The sequence below is a fragment of the Psittacula echo genome (genome assembly GCF_963264785.1).
Source record: "Psittacula echo genome assembly, chromosome: 4".
Classification (NCBI taxonomy): domain Eukaryota; kingdom Metazoa; phylum Chordata; class Aves; order Psittaciformes; family Psittacidae; genus Psittacula; species Psittacula echo.
Genome location: NC_137738.1, coordinates 41,319,179 through 41,333,488, shown reverse-complemented (window position 1 = coordinate 41,333,488; position 14,310 = coordinate 41,319,179). Strand labels below are relative to the sequence as shown.

Below are 14,310 nucleotides of genomic sequence, written 5' to 3'. Positions count from 1 at the left end.
TATATGGAACTCCCATTGGCTTTCCTGGGTGCTCCCTCTATAGAGTGATGAGCAACAGGTCAGAGGAGATGAAAGGCTTTTTACCTGCCAACCCCAGAGTTCAGGATGTGTTGTTTCTCCTGCAGCAGTTGATGACACCCTAACACCTTAGCAGCACAGGAGCTGCATTCCTACGCTGTAACAGGGGAAGCAGGACCAAGGGCCTGAACTAAGGTCTTGGCAGGTAAGTGAAGGAGCAAACAGTATCAAACAGCTTTGTTTGAAGTGTATGTCTTTGTAACGTTTAAGTCTTAATATGTGCTATGCTTTACCTGGGAGCCTAAAGTTCCAGTTTTCAGAAGAGTATTTGAGATCACATATTAATTCTGCCAAAAGCTTGAAAAAATGTTGAAGAAACTCATAAATGTTGAAAAAACTCATAAATGCATATGGAAAGGTTAGATGTGCTAAAAATGTCCCAAAGCTGGGATTTCTTCTCAAAGCTAAGCCGACATTATTCAGATTAGTGAGGGAAGAAGCTTTATGCTACCACCATATTTTTACATATAACCACTTAGGAGGACTGAAAGCATCATTGTATGGTGAATATTCAATATTCAAAATATGAGCTGTCTTGGGATTGGGAGGGGGAATTTTTTTGCTTGGCTCCCTATGTGTCTGAACTGGACACATAGGGAACACTCAATAAAGGGAAATCTCCATCTCCTTACTACTTTCCACTTCTTAAGGTTAATTATTGGAACCACATTTCCTATATGGATATTTATGTTTTTCAAAACATACTTTATTTCAATAGTTATCAGGAATTGTGTTTTTCCTGGCAATACACGTTCCAGAACATTCATGGAGAGAACACACAGAGGAAGTCGCTACCACTAAAGCAAATCCTATTAAAAAGATATTACAGAAAAATAAGTGATGCTAGTTACCAGCTCAAAAAAGAAGAAAAACTGAAACAAAACCACAACCAAACCATACTCACATAAAGGAAGTATTTCTTTTCCGTGCTTGTGGTAATATGAGGGTAATGGATGACTTTCTGTTGAGAGGCAGTAAGTTTTACTTTTGGGAATGAAAAACAGATTTAGGTCAGAGGAGGAAATCATAAGAAGCTGCCACACGCTAAGTTCTGTGTCTGAGTCATCTACTGCCACTGTATCCTGGAGAGAAAAAAAGGGAATGTTCCTAAAGAATTAACAGCCATCCAGAACTGGTGGGGCACCAAAGCCTCATCAGTGTCCAATTCAGATGTCCCTACTCTTATTCTTACTAGTATTCTCATTTTACTGAGTGAAATTACTCCAGACAGAAGTGACCTCTAAGTTTGTGTCCATCTTTCAGTGGATAAACTGTGAGCTGGTAAAAAAATACATATGCCAATAGGAACTGTTAATTGCTATTTATCACAATTAAGGAGAAAAGTACTTAAAATTCCTCTCCAAAATTTTAGGGGGAAGAGGGGAAAATGAACCACTTTACATAGGTTTATATCTTTTAAAAGTCTTCATTACTATAGTCATTGTTTTAAATTAACTTTCTCTAGACAAAATAAAGTGTTGTGCTACATTGCAGCCTCACTGTTAGGAATGAAGACAGGGGAGACAATGCAGGAAGGCCAACACATACAACCAAAATGGAGAGTATCCAAGTCATAGAAGAATGGTAAGTTGATCAAACCGTTGTCTAGTATATGTTTTTATTTGCCTATAATTAATATCAAGAATTGACTTGTATTTTATGCTTTGGGAATGTCCTTTTAACTACTTTTCCTCAAAAAAAAAAAAAAATCTATACAAAAGGAAGCCAAATCTGTCCTTACAGTGAAATGCCAGCAGAGATATTCATAAGGCTGGCTTACTTACAGTTTCTTATTTGTGGGGAAGAGCTGCAGGGAGAAATGGGAGGTACATGGATGATTCCGTAGACCTGTAGGATCATTTTCTTCTGTTTGTCAAAAAAAGAATAAAAACTAATGGGCACAAGCATACTTCACTGTCGGATTTTGAATGTGGCTATTTTTCATAAAACATCTTGGGCTATTGTCCAAGTCCAGAGGAGGGCCACGAGGATGATCAGGGGACTGGAGCACCTCCTGTATGGAGACAGGCTGAGAAAGTTGAGGCTGTTCAGCCTGGAGAAGAGAAGGCTGCGTGGAGACCTCATAGCAGCCTTCCAGTATCTGAAGGGGGCCTACAAGGATGCTGGAGATGGAGTATTCATCAGGGACTGTAGTGACAGGACAAGGGGTAACGGGTTCAAACTTAAACAGGGGAAGTTTAGATTGGATCTAAGGAAGAAATTCTTTACTGAGAGGGTGGTGAGGCCCTGGAATGGGTTGCCCAGGGAAGTTGTGAATGCTCCATCCTTGGCGGTGTTCAAGGCCAGGTTGGATGAGGCCTTGGGTGGCATGGTTTAGTGTGCGGTGTCCCTGCCCATGGCAGGGGGGTTGGAACTAGATGATCTTAAGGTCCTTTCCAACCCTAACTATTCTATGATTCTGTGATTCTATGATTGTTTCACTGGAATACACCAAGGAAACACATACCTTGAAAAATGGGCTAATACACACCGAAAGTCTGAGCTTCTATTTTTATCTAGAGCTTGAGCCCATGTTTTTTGTTTTGAGAAAAATGCTAACCTATCAGTGGCTTTGATTTCTCTGATCCCATGAAGAGTAAATTAAAACTCAGCTCTAGAGGATATGATTGATGGAAAAAGAAACTCAAACAACTCATCTTCATTGCTACTCATGGTCATTTATAAGAGGACAATGTCAGAAATTTCCACAAAATACTTTCCACAAAATAGTGAAATTTCCACAAAATAGTGAAAAGAGCTTTCCCTTAGACAATGAGAGATCACAAGTTGTTTGTCAGCTCCATCTACTTCAGCAGGTTCTTTTCACTGTCCTCAGAGAGAGGACTTTTCACCTTCAATTCTGTATGTTAATACTTTCTGGTTCAAATTACAATTATTTTGCTGGATAGTTTAAATGTTAAACACTTTCTCATTTATTAGATCTTTTGGACTGCTAAAATGTTATTACAAATAGTTTCCCATCATCCGGTCTGCCTTGCATGCAGAGTAGGAGCTGCTAAGTGGCCTTAATGAGAAATCATATAGAGAAATATCACTTATTGTACAACATGATAACATAGAATCTGTTAACAACAGCTAGTAAATCTCTTGTGTTGGATCCTATCGGGAAGCAGAGGATGAGCACTCAGAGTTAAGCTTAGAAATCATATTTAATTGTTGTTAAATAACTTGGAATATTACCTTCTCAAGCTATTAATTGGTACATTAATGGATCAGTGACGCGCATTAGTCTTCTGATCACTTATCCAGTGTGTTCTCTGTTACAAGCCACAAATAGTTTCCTTTAGAAAATGGGAATAAGGACTTTTTCCCATTTCTTCTCTCTCCAGTTTTGCCAGCAACATCCATCACATCTCATGCCAATGGATCATCATTCAGGTCCATAGCACCAAACAGAGGGAAACTTAGCAACCCTTAGGTACAAGAACAGAGAAATATGCTAATTTAAAAGCTCTCTGAATTACTATTTTGTTGGGCCTCATTAGTATGCTCTTGGCTGCCAAGAGACTTTTGTTTTCCTTGTCCTTCCTGAACCAAACCATGCGGCAACTAGTGGCTGGCCAAGCACCATCAAAAGCAGGCGGGGACATCAGGTATCATCTGAAAAAAGAGATCCTATGAAAGAAAGTCTGTTGCCAGCTCCCTGAAATCACATCTGCTTTAACTGCAGAGGCAGGAATCCAGTGCTGTTATGGGATTTTGTCTTTGAGTCTGATGGCTAACAATGCTAAGAGAAAACTTGTAGAAAGCCAAGTGCATGTCTTGTAATATTAAGCATGTTTAGTGGGCTATTGAGATAATGAATGCACAAGTGAAGAGTGAAAAAAATTCCCCTGTCACTGCTGAAGCCCTGTTGCTTCCAGTTTTCACTCTGGACTAAAGTGCAGTTGAAAGGAGAATTTTTTGGACAAATGTATGAAAACACTGTTACAAATATAGAAGCATATTTGTAATGATACTTTGTTTTTGCAGCCAAAACCCTACTGCAGAAGAAATTTTGTCTTGGGCTCAGAATTTTGACAAGATGATGAAAACACCAGCTGGGAGGAACCTTTTCAGAGAGTTTCTTCGAACAGAGTATAGTGAGGAGAACCTGCTTTTCTGGCTTGCATGTGAAGATCTAAAGAAGGAACAGAACAAGAAAGTTATTGAAGAAAAAGCAAGACTTATATATGAAGATTACATCTCTATACTATCACCGAAAGAGGTAAAGCTGTAAATGTTACATTTACAATTTCTGTTGTTCCAGAGCAGAAATATTATACTCTGGATTGTCAGATAGGGGTCTGAAAGCCTGCCTGATCTGTCAAAGGAAAGTCTTAGTATGGACAAATAAAAGGACACACAAACTAGAGACACAGGTGCCAGGCCATTTAGCATCACTGTCCACAACACCTCAAAGTTCTCTGTAAGACTCAAGAAACTCCAGTAAGAGAAGGCTGAGAAATAGGTATGCTTCTTCAGTAATGTAACATGCCGGTCAGAGAGAGGAAGTAATGAAAATGGATTTCTGGAGAAAAGGCACCCAATTAAGGAATTTAAATCAGAATCATGATAGATTTATTTCCTGCAACAGCTGTCTGGGAGAAAATCCAAATCTGAAGTGGTTATTCCTATTTGAGAGTCCAGGAATGGAGACCACATCATTTTCTATAATGAAAGGTATGATAATATCTAGGAAATTATGTAAGATTTTCATCAACCCTTAAACTGAAATAGACAAATTCTGAAATCATGTTCACATGCAGGAAAGAAAAAGCATCCACTATTAAACCACATTTTGGAATGGAGAGAGATAGAAATGCATAAGCACTATAGAAGAGTCTTTCTTAGGCCAAGTCATGTACTTAGCTCCTTTGTCTTGACTCTGCATTGCACCTGACTTTTTACTCAATGGTATTATGCTAATTTATGCTCACTGTGGACCTTGCTTCCTACATTTTATTTCTGCACTGCATTTGGTAATAATTTGCAATTTCATTCATATGAATGGAGCTCCGTTATTTTCTCTTGTGCCATAAGGTATACTTTTGCTTTGGAGTGAGATAACAGCCAGTACAGCAAGCTAATAATGAGTTTTTCTTATAATTTAATATCTCTAGTACATATGTGTGTGCTGAATGCTCAGTTGTCTTTTCAGGCTAAGATCACTAGCAGTTAAAATTCAAACACTGCGTGTTGTTTGACTTGGGGTTTAACAAAACTACTTACAAACTTATGATGCAGATGTCATCCATCCAGTCGCTCCTGCCCCTACTGGAAATCTTATGAGGCAAACAAGAACTCTTTGCCATGCGTTAGATTAGCACTGGAGCTGAAAAGTTCTTGTTCATCCAGGCATCCTGTTCCAGATGTTCTCTTCTGGCATAAGAGCTGAAATATTTAGGATCACTTGTTCATTAATTAAGTTATTGAGGCAGAAGGTCTTAGTGTTCTAAACAGATACCTTGTATTCATCTATTTAGCAAGGAAATACCTTTAGTAACTCCAACTAGTTTTGCCATCTGGCTTTAGTCACTGAAAAAATACAATGTAAATTAATATTTCCAAAATTAAATTTTTTTTATTCTGTAAGTACAACTAACTTTTGTTATATACAATGGCACCAAAACCCCACCATCCTACCGAATTCGAGCTTTTTATCCCAGCTGTTACATTTCATAATAAAGAACCAATTAGCTAGCTGCATAAATTGGTTTTGCTATGATACATGTGTGTATATCTGTGTCAGGGGAAGAATTTCTTAAATCTTAGCGTGCCATTTCTGTGCTACAGAAATTCAATGGTCTAGGATTTAAATCTATTCAAATAAATTTCAAAGACACATGGCTGCAACACTGCTTCTCAAAACCAGCATAACATTACACCCTCGCTTGCTGTTGTGTCTAAATGCTGTCAGTCACAGGTCAAGCAGCCCCACTGGTCTCTTCATTCCTGCTGTGCAATCTGGTCTGCTTGCACAGCTATATTAGTCAATGAATTCAATGAGAAAAATTCCTGGGTTGAAAAACAGCCCAGAAAAGAAATGCCATTTTCAGGTGGATCAATTCCTTAGCTAGCTGTGGAGCTGCCCAGATCAAGGCAAGCACTGCGGTGGGAATGTGGGGAGATTGTTCATGGCAGCTGATGCAACACCACAGCTGATCCATAATGGAGACATACAGAAGGGACCCCAGGGTGCTGTGTGCCGGCATAGAACTGTGCACTTAGATGGACAGTGTGCATTAAGCAGGTGTAATAGCTGTTCTGCAGGGAGAGCATACTTGAGTAACAGTTACGGTTTGATAGCATGAATAAGCAACAATCTACTCACAAGCTGCATCATAATTGTGCCTTGTGACTGATAATGAACTAACAGCAAATACTGGAGGAGAAAGAGCTTGCCTGATGTGGCAGTGGCATAGTCCCACATGCCAACAAACCAACAATGCCAGATTTTACAGTTGATATTGAAAATGTAATGAAAATGTATATTTACTACTCAGTACCATATCATACCACTGTATTTCAAATACTTGCTTCATCATATATAAAAAAACACAAGCTCACACATGCACACATGTTCTGAGTTCTCATCTCAGTTAGCCTCCTTCACATCTCAAGGTATCTTCGTATGTGAACTCAATCCTTCAGACAATATGAATATCTATTTTTAAGGCTGCAGAGTAGTAAGGTCAGATTGCAACCTGATATAAATCATAGTAGCTTAACTCATCGATGCTTGGTGTTTCTCTACTCTGGTTTAGCCTTTTTCTTCTTAGCTGAGTAAACGCTTGCTGGCCCCAGTGGGCTTTTCTGCTACTGCCATTTCATTTAATCCAGAAGGCATTAATTTTACTGGCTTTAGAGAATTTTGTGGATAAGCTGTACGTTCATTCAAATTTCTAAATGATATTCTAAAATCATCTGTACATTCATCCCAAGAATAATATGCCCTTTTCTGCCTAAGCACAGGAGTTCATTACAAATGGAAAGTAAATATGAAGCTAAAATAGACACTTGCTAACAACTTAAATATGGATACATGATATCCTGAAAGTATTAATCGCATAAATCACCAGATGTTCGAGAGTCTTGGAAAGAAGAGCAAATCTGAAATATTTAAGATTAATGGGGAGATTAGCACAATAACAATGATTAAAAACTCTGGGTAATTTGAGAGTAATAAGTGTAAGTGCCTGAAAAAAATGGGGGAAATATCTATAGGGCAGCCAGATGAGAGTGCTGAATAGAAAGCTTCTAAAGATTTAACCACAAGTGGTCAGGAAAAAATATTTCAGCTCTCTGAATGAGAGTCATTGATTTCAGAGAAATAATTTTAAATATGTATTTTTTTTAATGTAAAATAACGTATTTGGGGAAATACAGGTTACTGCAGCTATTTATTTAGCCGCACTGTATTTATTCTGTTATACAGCTGCATTTTCATCTTACAGATCTTAAGATGGATGCACAGACTAAGTCAAAACTAAAGTAGAGTTGATGGGCTCAATCTGTAATTGTGTGGTGGCTCTGAAAGAAGCATAGGGCATTGCTTGAATAAACCAATAAACTCTGAGTGTTCAATGGTGCCCTGAGAAATAAAGATACATACAACAGCCTTTCTGATATTACTGTTTAACATCAGTCTGTTCTCATCTTCTTCAGGTTAGTCTTGATTCCCGGGTGAGAGAAGTGATCAACAGAAACTTGCTGGATCCCAGCCCTCACATGTATGAAGATGCCCAACTCCAGATATACACCCTAATGCATAGGGACTCTTTTCCAAGGTTTTTGAACTCTCAGATTTATAAGTCTCTTGTTGAAAGTATTACAGGCTCTACTTCTGAAACTTAGTTTTAATTTTCAAACGAAATAACTTGATTTTTTTTTTGGGGGTGGGTGGGATGGAAGAAAAGTAGTTTAATAACATCTGGAGCTGGGTTCCTGGAGAACTACAGTTTAGCACTACTCAGGCTACTGTGAAGAAAACAAATACATATTATGGTCTCTGTCTACATTTTTACCAAGGTTCTCCTTGCGTGAGATGGCGTGGGAGGGGAACAGTGGATTTGCCAAAATACATTTGTTTTGCACTCCTTTCACCCTACTGCAGTCAAGATTGCAATGATGTATTTGTAGTTTTATGAACAGTCTCCTTGTGTACCCTCACACTGCATGTGCAAGGTAAAACTGCTTCACTTACCACTTAGTTGTTGCAATATTTAATCCAATAACATAAATTATATCTGTATTTAAGAACTTTTTTTGTGCAATACAGTCTTATGGTACATAGAAACAATTGCAGCAAACCAGAAAGAGGCTTGCATTTTTTAACACCACTAACTGAAAAAAGCCAATTTTTAAGGTGTAGCATTACTCAACATGCTCTACTGAGTACAATACACTGACTTTTTGAAGCCAATATTTCTGTACAGAAAAAAAGAGCTATTTATCACTGTTTATTTAAAATAAATCGAGCGGAGGATTCCTCTGGTTGTTCACTGCCAAAACTGTGGCATTTTCATTACAGAGTTTGCAATGTCAAAAAAAAGCAAAAAAAAAAAAAAGCAAAAAAAAAAAAAAAAGCACAAATCACTTAAAGGGATTCATATCTGGGTGACACAATCTATGCGCTGATATTGTTTAATTGTTAAAAGAACAAAGATTTTCAATGTACATTTCAGATGTCAGATACTGTAATTGATTTATTAAAGACTGGCTATCCAGTTCTAACACTGTTGTATAATGTTATGTACTTCAGCAAAAAACAAAAACAAAACCACAAAAAGCTTGATAATTTAGTTTTTTGAATAAAGAAATTTAATAAAAGATTGCCTACATGTAGCATTTTAGAGCATTTTAGAACATTTTGATGAATTGCATCTGTCCTGTAAAATATTTTTTTTGAAAGCTAAATCCAGTAAAAAATGTTTTTAAACAAAGTAATGTTTTACAAGGTGGTGGGTTAAAACACTTAACTTCTAGCCTGACTGATTTTGAGTAGCTCCTTGAAAACAAGGGGTTTGGAGAGTAAAATTAAACCAAACTTCAAGGGCTCCTAAAGCTGCAGTCCTTACCCAAGCAAAATGCCTACGGAAATGCAACAGATGTCTTTCCTGGGTAAAGAATCCTGTACTGAGCCCTTATAATCAGAGCTAAGGCAGCATGGTACCCCCGTCACTTGGCTGCCGTGGTGTTTTTAATAGGTGTTTGCTTGGACTTTTTATCAAAAAATGTCCAATTTTAGGACACATTTTGATGTTTAAAGAGACAGTGACGTAGAACTTAAAAAAAACCCCATCTTCATTGCTACCATAAACAAGCAAAATGAGTGTTAGCATCCCTCACAAACTGCTAAAGATAGACCAAGAAATGGTTTTGAATACTTGTTAAATATATATATATGTATGTATGTTTGTATGTGTGTATATATATATTTAATACTGACAACTCTGGTCTTATACTAAGACTTAAGAGGCAAGGTTCTTCTCACTTATATAGGACTAAACATGGCATAAGTCCGTTGCTTTTGATGGGACTGGAAGGTCTGGCAGTTGTGTCCTTGAGTGGAATCTAGCCCCAACACACTTGGCTCCAACCCCCAGTTACTCCTTGCAGGCAGCCTTCAGTGACAGCTCTCCCCGGAGCTGCTGCTGCTGAGGCAGATCTGCTGCTATACAGTAGCTGGTAGGATGCAGGTCTTAGTTTATCTTCTGGGGCTCATTTTTTTTCCTTTGTTTTACTACCTCTCATTTTTTTAATTTATTGAACATGCTTCAAATAGCAAGTCTGGGGAATTTTTTAATCATTCTTTTTACTTGAAATCTGTGTGCTTTTTTTGGATATATATACGAACAATTTAATGAACTGTTTCTTAAACTCATTTGGTTTTGTAATTTATATAGAATTCAGGAGATGATTAAAAGGGCTATTCTCTATTCCCTATGCAAATATTTTAACTGTTGTAGTGTTTGACAAAATGGGATCTAAACAAAAAATAATCTTCAAAGTGGAAAAAAAAATCTGTTTACAGTGGCGTTGCTGACTATCCTACCATATTCAGCACTTTTAAATATTGTTATTTATGAAAATGTAGTTTAAAATGCAAGACAAAATATTTATAAATGTTTCTTTTAATAAATACCTGTTTTGTCTGAAAGTGTTACTGTGTTATGACAACTTTATTCATGCTGGTTAGCTACTTACCATTATGAATAAACTATTCAATTATTATACTGATAGAATAATAGCTATGATGTTTACAAATACTGAGGGGGGGAGAATTCACTGAGAAAGGACTGCCTCCTTCTACTGTGAAATATTGTTAGAATAAATGACTTTTTTCTGACTTTTTTTTTTTTAATTGGAATTTATGGTCCTACATATGTCTAGTATCATTTGATTACAGTTGTATTTACTGTGGTACTAAACATATACAGCATCATATATGTATATATTTACATAGTGTAATTTCAAGTTTGTTGGTGTTTGAGGCACAATAAATTTAAGTCCACACATCTAAACAATGCGTATGAGACAAAACTGCATGCATAAGTCTTTACAAATGTAGACTTTAATATTCTTAATGTTACTATTCGATGGTGACCTGCTAGTCATAAGCTATCTTTATAAGATATTTCACACAGGTAGAAGTTCCTGTCAACATAGACAAGTCATCCTTTCAAGGACAGTTTTAAAGGTAGATGTGTGGGCCCTAAAATATTATCTTAATTTCTAGCATAAGATTCCAAAATCTGTATTTAAAACCTGTTACATCATTGTGAAAAATATTACACCAATCTTCAGTGTAATACTGCAATGAAATCACGTTCAAAAATTTCTTGTTTTAAATCCTCTATTTGGAGAGATTTAAAAATTGAACGTAACATGGGACTTTTCTTTCTTGGAGCATATGCTCATATTAGAATATTTAATATACGTTTTATCTATCAGTTTGGGTTTCTCAAATTTTTTAATCAAAAAATTTATATGGTCCAAATGGACAATTCGTGCCATAACATGATCTCATTGCCTATCATACAGTTCTTTGAACACAAATTGTAAAACAGTCAAGCAATTAAACTGATTTATTGTGCATGCAGTGTACAATACACTTTGAAAAACTGCCTAAATACACTTATTCTATAGCCTGGAATAAAATGAGTATGTATTTAACTTGCATTTTAGTTTTTCATAAGAATGTATATAGGAAGTGCACTACAGAGAGTTATGCTTTTGTCACTTTTGCCCAGTGTTTAATCTGTTCTGTCAAATACAGCCTAATGCCAAATAGCCACAAATAAGCAGAGCACTTGTGTGCACTCCTGACCTTTAAGTTTCAAAGAAACTGAATATATATTATGCATGTGTTCAATTTAGTTGTTTACAGTCAACTTTCATGTAATTGAGCTGAAAGTTTCATCCTGGGATACTCAGAGTAAAACAAAACCCACATGGAGTATAAAGAGTACTTAAATTAGACTGAAGGCACATATAGTATGAAGGAGACTAAAGGTATGACGAAGAAAAGACAGGTCAGTGACACAGGTGGCTGGGCTACATGTTAAGCAGCTGGGTCCACGGCACTGTGGAAATGTGGCCATAGAGCTTCCAGGCCCACAGCCATCCACTACTTGTCTGAGCATCTGTGGAGTCCAAATAATCCATTTGTAGGACAACAGAGGGTGGACACAAACCAGAATTAAGCTGGTAATAACTGTGTTTCAAATTAAAAGCAAGCTAAAGCGTCTGATAGACTGTGGTCTAAGCTAAGCCACTAGAGGAGACCTACATTCTACCTTAAGCAACCAGGGTTTAAGCTGTCACCTGATGCAAAACTTGCTTCCCTAGGCAGCAAATTCGATCACAAGGAGCATCTGCCTGTGGAACCATATCTAAAAAATAAAATGGGGAGCTCTTTCAGTGAAAGCAGCATACCAGACTGACCACATTGTGAGCCCACTCAGGAACTGACAGCTTCTGTACGCAGTAAGTGCTTACAAAAGCCACTTAGAGTAAGTATTCCACAGCAGCAGTTCAAGAGCAAAGCTGACACAAGGAAATCTCTTAACTGCACCACAACGAGTAAAGCTTACACCTCTACAATGTCTGTGAGTCTGCTCCGTACAGCATTAACCCAGACAATAATAGCTTGAGTCCTTAACAAATCTAAAAAGGCAAAAAGTTAAGGTTGCATGTGGACAGACAACTGCAGTATCTGCTTCAAATTGATTTGAACCATGTGTAACTACCAACTTCAAAAAAGAGCTTTTCTCAGCCCATTCTTCTGTTACTTTTGGAGAGACTCAAGAGTAGCATTGTAGCACACCCTGGGACATGGCTGCGGTGATGAAGGTCAACTGCTGTTCACCAATACCCTGCCTACATTTGCAATGACAAAACAGCCCCATTCACATAGGTCCTGAATACTTCTGCCAGCAGCAGAAGTGGCATTTATGGGATGAAAGAACAAAGCAGTAATGATGCCAAAATCAGCTGCAGAAAAACCTGACATAAACATTGTCTGCATATTACTTTAATGCTATACCAAAAGCCAGATTTTGCTCCTTCCTTTATCGACAAACTCAGTTGTTGGAAATCCATCCTTGCGACTTAAAAGAGTGATACAATTCAGGTGATTCAAAGTCATTGACTCATGCTACCTTTTTTCTTCTCAAAAGCTTTACATTAAACCACCCTTACTCTAGATTTCATGAGTTCTGCATACTTCTCTCACAAGCAGGGTTCACACAGCTGTTAAAACTCATAATTTCTTTCATTGTTACAGATCACCAAAATGTTTGGTCTATTAAAGGCATAAATTTGATAATTTTCCCTTTACCCTTCCAAAAGAAGGCTTTGAGGAGCTTCAAGGACAGGCAGCAGTGAGTGCAAAGGAAGCTTTCTGTGAGTGAGATATAAGCAGCAGCTTGGGCTGTTCATCAGTGCCAGACTAGCTGCACAGAGTGCACATTCTCCACAAAACTCTTTGAATGATTTTTACTTAGAAATTATTGCTACAGTGTATTTTGCCAATAAACCTTATTCAAAGTGGTGCATTTACAATCATAGGAAAATGTTTCTATCCAACCATTCATTTTAATGTTTAATATTCTGAATAACAAATTCTCACATTGACCGTATTACCTTTGGATTTCCAGAGTGGAACAAACTCACAAGTTTTCGTTTCTAACTACCAAAACTACTTAGGTGTGCTGTGCAAGCATTACTCTTAATATTACATTCATAAAAATAACAGTTTATTAATGTATCATATGGAAGTTACTATTATTCCACCTGTGTAACTTAGTTGTAAAGCATGACTACCTGGTTCTGTTAAGACATGAGCAAGGACAGAAGAATAGCAAACACCTGACTAACTCCTCCAATGATTGTAATATAAAATGCTGCCTAATAAAGTTTTATGGATAGTTGCACATTTTTATAATAAAGCATATTCTTCAAACTGTTTTGAGTTTGGCCAAGAAGCTGATTAAGGGACTTCAGGGCCTTGGGGCGACTGGTTCAGGGTTCAGGAGCCCAAGTAGCATTCTCATCCCTCCTGCCAGTCACAATCAATGACAATGTTTACGTCACAAAAATCTCACTAATTAATTTCTGGCTCCGTGACTGATATCAGCACTAGAATTTGGGGTTTTTGATCACAGGTCAGTCTATACAGTGCCAGGCCTGCTGACGGCGCATGGGGTATGCCTGTGCCAAAAGGAGAAAAGGATTCTAGCCCAGGAGCTAGCAGGGCTTATAGAGAGGGCTTTAAATTAGGTTTGAAGGGGGAAGGGGATAACACCAGGCTCTCTAAAAATGAGCCATGGGGTAGCATGCCACTGTTGAAGTCCAGATATACAGGGAAACTTTACTGAAGGACAAAAGGGGTCCAGAAAGGCTGGACACTCTTAAAAAATGAAATCCTTAAGGCGCAGGAGCAGGCATTCCCTATGTGCTGAAAATCAAACCAATGGGAAAGACCAGCCTGGCTGAACAGGGAGATATTGGGAGATATTGCTAGAACTCAGGGGGGAAAAAAGAGAATTTATCACCTGTGGAAGAAGAGACTGGTCACCCCATGGAAAGTACAAGGATGTTAGGTTATGTAGAGAGAAAGTCAGAAAGGCGAAGGCACAGATGGAACTAAATCTTGCCACTGTCATAAGAGAGAGTGTTAGGCAGGCAAGCCTAACACGTGAGGTAATGGTCCATGGTGGCTCCCCC

General features: G+C 37.7%; 1 protein-coding gene across 2 annotated transcripts in view; it reads left to right on the top strand.

Annotated features, from left to right (window-relative positions):
- Positions 1–7,935, top strand: part of RGS17 (regulator of G protein signaling 17) — a gene marked incomplete at both ends in the record, with an annotated part of 28,852 nt that extends 20,917 nt beyond the window's left edge. Inside the window, 3 exons of one of the 2 annotated variants that reach the window (XM_080616929.1) lie at positions 1,585–1,662; positions 4,072–4,306; positions 7,747–7,935. In XM_080616929.1, the coding sequence (XP_080473055.1) occupies positions 1,585–1,662; positions 4,072–4,306; positions 7,747–7,935 (502 nt within the window). Of the gene's footprint in view, positions 1–1,572; positions 1,663–4,071; positions 4,307–7,746 lie in introns of both variants that reach the window. The other variant, XM_080616928.1, reaches the window with a different exon arrangement.
- Between the last annotated feature and the right edge of the window lie 6,375 nt (positions 7,936–14,310).